Source organism: Gigantopelta aegis, chromosome 11 (assembly GCF_016097555.1).
Source record: "Gigantopelta aegis isolate Gae_Host chromosome 11, Gae_host_genome, whole genome shotgun sequence".
NCBI classification, from domain to species: Eukaryota; Metazoa; Mollusca; class Gastropoda; order Neomphalida; family Peltospiridae; genus Gigantopelta; species Gigantopelta aegis.
This window is the reverse complement of record NC_054709.1, coordinates 16,606,954-16,615,916: the sequence shown is the minus strand read 5'-3', so window position 1 is coordinate 16,615,916 and position 8,963 is coordinate 16,606,954. Positions and strand designations below refer to the sequence as shown.

Sequence of the window (8,963 nt, the reverse complement as noted above, 5' to 3'; positions counted from 1 at the left end):
GGGTCACAAACTTCTAAAAGGTTTGAGTTTCCTGAAGGCAAATGAGCAGAGTTCCTAAAGGGCAGCAATATGTAAAGGGGTTCAAAGGTATGCTCCTCATAAATTAAAAAAAAATCAAGATGCCAAAACACTTGTTTTTAAGGGAGATTTAAGGGACATTTCTACATATTTTCGTGCATATATCCAATTAACATTCAAGCACGCTGGCCTGGGTACACACCTCAGCTATCTGTCCAGGACAGTGGATTAGTTGTTAAGTTGGTTAATGGTTAGTGAGAGAGAAGAGGGTGTAGTGGCCTGACCACCTACCCATTGTGCCCTTAAGAACTCGCTCTGGGTTGAAGCCGGTACCGGGCTGCGAACCCTGTACCTACCAGCCTGTAGTCCGATGGCATAACCACTGCACCACTGAGGCCAATATACATGTAGAATAATAAATGGTGTAAAGTACCAATATGTTTAATGTTACATGGTAACACTAATATATATATATATATATATATACACAAATAATTCAGTTTATACTATAAACACATAAATACAGGGATTATCAACTAAGGGTAGACTTTCTCTGTTAAAAAACACAAACATTCTGTGAGTACTGCTAAACCAATACATGTCCCATACCGGGTCTAACATATTTTTCTATCTCCCAACTTCAAGGGACATAACTCTGTGAACAATGAGTAAATCGCCCTGAAAGTCAAACTTGAACTGTAACGGGACACAAAAAAGCTATACATAAAATTTCAGCTCGCTATCTATAAGCATAGCGAGTCTATGCAACATAGGGACAAACAGACAGAAAGACAGATGTACAGACAGACAGATGTACAGACAAACAGACAGAAGGATGGTTACAAAACCTAGTCCCATCTGGTTGGACTGGGAACTAACAGCTACTTGTTTCCAGGGCTTGAAATTGGAGATTAGGTCCGGCAAGCTATGAATTCTACCAGCCCGAATCAAAATCTGCCGGACCAAACATGTTTCACTCAAAACTAATATAAACATAAAATAATTGCCAGCAGGACAGTGAAAAAAAAGAAAAAAAGGAAAAAGATGTTGACTGGCAAAAACTGGTTGGGATGACACTATTTCGACCCCTGATTTCAAATACAGTGAAACTTCCCAAAACCAGACCCTTTGTAAACCGGAATTCCCTAAAAAAGAAAGAAAAAAAAAGCAGAAAAAAAAAGCAGAAAAAAAAAGCCGGACATTTTTCATGGTCCCTTTTTCGAAATCCATACATAGCTTAACCTCTCTAAACCAGATAGATACCTGTTAAAACCAGACATTTTACTTGGTTTGAGGGTGTCCGGTTTAGAGGGGGTTTCACTGTATATGGAATACCAATTATTGAGTGTGGACTTCCTCTCTTTAGAAGTAACTGCATATTGAAACAGTAATCAAAGTAACAGGTGAATACATCTGGTGCAAATTACATTCACGACAACCAATCAAAATTATCATCTCGTGACCTTTATTCGAGATGCATACAAAAGACATGGAGAAAACTTGGAGTGACCGGGACAGGAAGTGGTGTGCAGTTGAAGAATGTTAAGCCATCCCATTGGTTGTTGGGATGTTCGAACCAGACTACTATCCTTAGGGGAAAATGCATTTGTTTGAGGACAGGTGATGTTGAAAAGAAATATTATTATTGTGATCATTTTCATTATTGTAACATAGAAAGTCCAGTCAATTGGAATGAATGAATGAATGAATGAATGAATGTTTATCGACACCACAGCACGAGAAATATATCGGCTATTGGGCGTCAAACTCCAATCAATCGGTGTAATCACTGTATTACACAACAAGGTGCAGATCCAGGGCATTTTGAGGGGGTCCCCCTCCCCACTTTAAAATGCATTCACCGTTAATATACAAGTTCCATTCAAGTAGTTACATATAGAAACCCATCTCCTCCCCCCACCACCACCTACAGATATTCCTGGATCAAATTTTGTTTGCCACTTAAAAGTGCATTCACCATTAATATACAATAGTAATATAGTTACATGTAGACCTCCTCTCCCCCAACCTGCCCCCATATGCAATCATTCCTAGATCGGCACCTGAATTATGTATGGTAAAGTACAAAACTGTTACACACCATTAATCATTACACCTATTTATATATATATATCTATATATATGTGCTTACTGAGTGCAAAGGTCTCATTTGTGGAGTAAAAACGCAATGAAAAGTGCATCTGAATGTATTTTAATCAAAATTATAAAATTAATTTTTTTATTTATTTTTAAAATAAAATTTAAAGATTTTTTTTCATCTGAAAGTCATTATCAATATACTATAAATCATAAAATTAACGCGAGCAAGATATATTTTAGTGTGTAACCTGTCCCAACCCAATAATATCATGTTACATATATTTTCATGATTTGCAGTTCTTCTATCTGAAAAGTGTTCTCGGAATCCACATAATTTTTACTTTGCTTAGATCTGACAAGCTGGCTTTGTTGAATACATAGTAATACACTAATGGTATATGTAGCCTAAATACATATATTTTTATTTGTACACAAATCCCGTTAACCTTACTGAATTTTTACTGGGATTGTCATTCAAGGGAGATAACTACATGTACAATTCAATATTTAAAAAAGAAGAAGTTTGGTTTGTTTAACAACACTGCTAGAGCACATTGATTTATTAATCATCGGCTATTGGATGTCAAACATTTGGTAATTCAGTATTAGGAAAATTCATTAATCAATAATTACCTATAGCTTTTTCAACAAGTTAAGTTTGTTTTACACCATCACTAGAGCACATTGATTTATTAATCATTGGCTATTGGATCTACTTAAATATGGTCTAAATTATGCAATGTACATTATGTGCTCCACATATCTGAATATGATATATTATTATTGTATTATGACCTACCTATCTCCTTACACTTCTAATGTTACACAGTAAAACCCGTGTTTATTCAGAGAAGTCATTTCAATCCAAAGCCACATTCAGCCCGAGATTGGGAGTATCACAGCACATGTTCTCATTTAGCTGCACCGAGTGTAAATTATGACGGTCTATGAGAAAACCCTGCCAAAGTACAAAAAATAAAAATCTGGATTTTAAAAAATGTATTAAAATTAAAATTACCATAACTAGCCCAACGACTGGTGAAAAAAAAACACCTTGTCAAAAGCTGCATTTAAGTCTTATTTTGTAAATATGAATACCCTGCCCCCTCTTCCCACCCCCAGTCTAAGGGTTTTTAAGCTCTATCTCCCTCTTTAGGTGACATGTCTGATTATTACTACATTTAAGTCTTATTTTGTAAATATGAATACCCTGCCCCCTCTTCCCACCCCCAATCTAAGGCTTTTTAACCTCTATCTCCCTCTTTAGGTGACATGTCTGATTATTACTACATTTAAGTCTTATTTTGTAAATATGAATACCCTGCCCCCTCTTCCCACCCCCAATCTAAGGCTTTTTAAGCTCCATCTCCATCTTTAGGTGACAAATACATGTATGATTATTACCGACGGTAATACCGTTTTACTTATTTAAAGTAGGGCTAGTGAAATTTTTTATTCATTGCTAGTAAATTTTTAAAATCACTGATCCAAAGGCTAGTGGATTTTTTATAACAATTCCAGAAGTCCTGAACCTGTCATAACTGGACCCTCCATAAACCAGAATTCCCCCCCCCCCCCCCTCCAATAGCAGACATTTTTCAGGGTGTCATTTTAAATAAAACTACGCTTAAAACCAGACTTTTTACTTGATTCCGTGAATGTCCAGTTTAGACAGCTTCCACTCAATCTGATATTGTCAAAGTGAAACAATCATGTTTTATATCTTTCAGAATTTTCATAGCCCAAAAATAAAGATATTGTTTTGCATTATTTATTTTATTTTTAAAAAAGGGACTACAGTAAAACTCCTCTAAAACGGACACCCTCTGGACCAAGCAAAAGGTCTGGTTTCAAGAGGTATCCAGTTTAGAGAGATACTCTTCCATATTGATATTCAGAAAGGGGCTGTGAAAAATGTCCGGTTTTGAGGGAATTCCGGTTTATTGTCCGGTATTGAGAGGTTTAACTGTATTTGTGAGCTAATTATTTAAAATGACATTATCGGAGAATTCCTACTGGTGACGTTGGCCTGGTTTTCCTACAGACGGTGAACAAATATCATGGATGTGAGACCCATTAAAAAAAAAAAAACCCAGCTAACATATCAAAGTTAAAATCTCTCCTCTCAATCTTACAGGTATATCAACATTTCCAAATATAAAATACAAACATAACTACAGATTTAATGAACTCACAATCTCACCTCACCATATCATAACATCATTTACTAAAGTAAAATACAAACACAACTACAGATTTAATAAACTCACAATCTCACCTCACCATAGTTTAACATCATTTACTAATACAAATGTGACTGCTTCTTTGACAAATTTGTAATTTTTCACTATCAACATATGGCCAGCTGGTTTCATACAACTATTGTACGTTCAGCTGGTTTCATACGACTATCACTGGACAGTCAATACATTTTTATGTCATCTAGGTTAACAATTCCATATAAACATTATCAAAGAACAGGCACCATTGGGGTGTGTGTGTGTGTAGGGGGGGGGGGGATGATATATCAATTATTTATTTGAAAATTTCAGATCAAATACAATCAAATTTGATCAAATTATTTTAACACAAAATTAGCCGTGAAAGATAAAAAACACAACAAAAACAACACAACTGAGCAATTACAAACTTGAAAGACTCAAACCCAACCCATTTAGCATTTAAAGAATAAAGCATTACAAAGTTGAAAGACTCAAACCCTACCTATTTAGCATTTAAAGAATAAAGCATTACAAACTTGAAAGACTCAAACCCAACCCATTTAGCATTTAAAGAATAAAGCATTACAAACTTGAAAGACTCAAACCCTACCCATTTAGCATTTAAAGAATAAAGCATTACAAAATTGATGATTTTTAACTAAACATTTTATGCTATGATTAACCAATCTGTAAATGAAGTCGAGCTTGGCAAATATATTTAATTGTAAATTTGCAACTTAACATTCATATATTAGATTTAGTTAAAACGGCCATTTTGAGCTGATGTTTGTAAACAAACTTCCTTAACCTCTACCAATAATGCTTTTACATATAGTCTGTCCCACAGAGAACGCCTTTTTTCAGACTATGAAATTTACTATACAAGTTATTTATTTCTGAGCCGATCATTTTCGAAATTGCACACAAAAATAGGGTGGGTTTTTTTGTTCTTTCCTAAACACTTTTACTTTTCTTCTTACGTCAAACCAAACTGAAATTATTTACAATTTTTTTATTTTTTTATTTAAGACTAAAACAGAATGGATAAGGAAATTTTAAAATCTAAAGACACTAAAATACCATTTTACAGCTATTTTAGGGAGGTTACATACTTAAAATATTAATATCAATAACCAGTAATTTATTTATTTATATATCTTTTGGGGGGGGGGGGTGTTTCTCGGGGCAACTGCTTCCCTTTGCCCCCACTAGCTATGGCCCTGTTGATTATTTATATATTATGTTTAGTTAAAACAGCCATTTTGAGCTCATGTTAGTAAACGAAATCCCCTAACTTCTGCCAATAATGCTTTTACCTAGATTAATCACCGTTTATTTATTCAAGCCTGAAACAGAATGAATAATGAATCGCAGGGCTAACTCTGGGTGAGCAGGAACTTTCGCCTGATTATCAAATATAACAGAAACATACAGTTATTGTCCAACAAAATATCAATTATTACATGAAATATTTTCATCACATTAAAGTCACAGACCCTAGTTTCGACCTGTGAAAATGGACACTAAGTCTGGTTTACATAGACACCTCGAACACATCTGGACAAGGTTACAACAGAGTCTGTGACGTTGAAACGTCAGTACATGTACCCTCAGTACATGTAAGTAGGCAAGAGGTCATCTTCATAACCATTACTTCTCAGAGGTGCATTTTTAAAAATAAGATAAATTCATTTGATGGAATTAAAGACACACCAGGACTCGTGCTTATAAAAGTTTTTAAGAGTCTAGATTGAATCTCAAATGCCATCACACGCATGCTGTTTGTATGGGGTTGCCATAACGATAAAGTCTGAGTGTTGAGTTCAGATTCTAAAATGTTTTACAATGCCCAGGCATGATGATCAGAAACACTTCGAATGTATGGAAATGGATAATCTATCCAATAAAATCTAAGTAATATCTGATTTTAATTATCAAAAATGGCTCTAATATTGAAAAATATGTTTTAGTGTTAAAAAACTAGGGTCAGCCAAAATATATTAAAATTGTTTATAAAATTTGCAGTTGGTGAATCTGGCGAGTGTCTCTCACTTTAAAATAAAATTTGCCAATTATTTTTAAAATTCGCAACGGGTGAATCTGGCGAGTGTCTGTCATTTTAAAATAAAATTCACCAATTGTTTTTAAAATTTGCAGCTTAATCATCACCTCTATCAGAAAACTATCAGATCATTCCGTTTTGTAACTAAACAGCTAGATCTTCTGACAAGAGTCACAAACTTCTGCCGAGCCTGTCGATCTCCGTTACTACGAAGTCCATTTCTTGGTGAGTGGTCGCGGTGTTCGAGATGACCATCCGGAAGAAGTTGACCCACTCTCGGTCTGGCTGATAGCCAACCAGAAGCGTGCCTTGTTCCGTCATCAGCCGCTTTATCGCAGGTGCAACCTGAAAGAAAAGGAAAGGAATGTTAAAAGTTTGTTTTGTTTAATGACACCACCTGAGCACATTGATTTTATTAATCATTGTTTATTGGATAACGAGCTTTTGTTAATTCTGACACCATTTTAGTAACTGACACCATTTTAGTAACTGAGAGTTCATTCATCACAGTCCACTATAGTTCCTAATTGTGACACATGTTATGGTTCACATATTCACTTCTAGGAAATGGTGAAGAATTAAAACAATATGTATGTTTAATGGTTAGCCTTCTGGCTGTATTTTGCCCATGCTATTTTGTAATATTGTGCATCGACCTTTTGGGACATGGGTGTATAGCGCAAGAGACAGTCGGAGTGAATCGGTTAATGAACTACCTGTTCGGACCGGTACTACAGCCAGATGCAGTCATATAGCAAAAAACTGAGACGGAAATGTTCTCAATTTTGGAGTGAAAATAAATGCTTATATAAATGTATGTTCGCAATGGTGTATGTTGTTAGTGCCAACGAGAACCCGTTCTATTGGCAATCTTTGCTTGAAGTTGGGCAGTTTAACATGGGTTTCAATGGCAGATGACATCTGTGTAGTGAGACCTGACACCATTTTATTATTTTAGTAACTAACACCATTTTAGTATTTTAGTAACTGACACCCATTTCAGCATTTTAGTAACTCACACCATTTTAGCATTTTAGTAATTGATACCATTTTAGCATTTTAGTAACTGACACCATTTCAGCATTTTAGTAACTGACACCATTTTAGCAACCGACACCATTTTAGCATTTTAGTAACTGATACCATTTCAGCAACACCATTTTAGTAACTGACACCATTTTAGCATTTTAGTAACTGACACCATTTTAGCAATTGACACCATTTTAGCAATTGACACCATTTTAGTAACTGACACCATTTTAGCAATTGACACCATTTTAGTAACTGACACCATTTTAGCAATTGACACCATTTTAGCAATTGACACCATTTTAGTAACTGACACCATTTTAGCAATTGACACCATTTTAGTAACTGACACCATTTTAGTAACTGACACCATTTTAGCAATTGACACCATTTTAGTAACTGACACCATTTTAGCAATTGACACCATTTTAGCAACTGACACCATTTTAGTAACTGACACCATTTTAGTATTTGACACCATTTTAGCAATTGACACCATTTTAGCAACTGACACCATTTTAGCAATTGACACCATTTTAGTAACTGACACCATTTTAGCAACTGACACCATTTTAGCAATTGACACCATTTTAGTAACTGACACCATTTTAGTAACTGACACCATTTTAGCAATTGACACCATTTTAGTAACTGACACCATTTTAGCAATTGACACCATTTTAGTAACTGACACCATTTTAGCAACTGACACCATTTTAGTAACTGACACCATTTTAGTAACTGACACCATTTTAGTAACTGACACCATTTTAGCAATTGACACCATTTTAGTAACCGACACCATTTTAGTAACTGACACCATTTTAGCAATTGACACCATTTTAGTAACTGACACCATTTCAGCATTTTAGTAACTGACACCATTTTAGTAACTGACACCATTTTAGCATTTTAGTAACTGACACCATTTTATCATTTTAGTAACTGCCACATTTTAGCAACTAACATCATTTTAGTAGCTGACACCATTTTAGCATTTTAGTAACTAACATCATTTTTGTAACTGACACCATTTTAGCATTTTAGTAACTGACACCATTTTAGTAACTGACACCATTTCAGCATTTTAGTAACTGACACCATTTTAGTAACTGACACCATTTCAGCATTTTAGTAACTGACACCATTTTAGTAACTGACACCATTTCAGCATTTTAGTAACTGACACCATTTTATCATTTTAGTAACTGCCACATTTTAGCAACTAACATCATTTTAGTAGCTGACACCATTTTTGTAACTGACACCATTTTAGCATTTTAGCAACTGATACCATTTCAGCAACACCATTTTAGTAAATGACACCATTTTAGTAACTGACACCATTTTAGCAACTAACACCATTTTAGTATTTGACACCATTTTAGTAATGGATACATATTTTAGTAACTGACACCATTTTGAGTATTTGACACCATTTTAGTAACTGACACCATTTTAATAATGGATACATATTTTAGTAACTGACACCATTTGAGCATTTTAGTAACTGACACCATTTTAGCAACCGA

At 34.7% G+C, this 8,963-nt stretch overlaps 1 protein-coding gene across 3 annotated transcripts in view; it reads right to left on the bottom strand.

The window, feature by feature from the left end:
* Window positions 1-443: 443 nt before the first annotated feature.
* Window positions 444-8,963, bottom strand: part of LOC121385004 (cysteine sulfinic acid decarboxylase-like) — a 59,116-nt gene continuing 50,596 nt past the window's right edge. For 2 of the 3 annotated variants that reach the window (XM_041515528.1, XM_041515529.1), the window contains exon 14: window positions 444-6,747. In XM_041515528.1, coding sequence (XP_041371462.1) covers window positions 6,574-6,747 — 174 coding nt within the window. In that variant the 3' untranslated portion in view covers window positions 444-6,573. The remainder of the gene's footprint in view (window positions 6,748-8,963) is intronic. The other variant, XR_005959489.1, reaches the window with a different exon arrangement.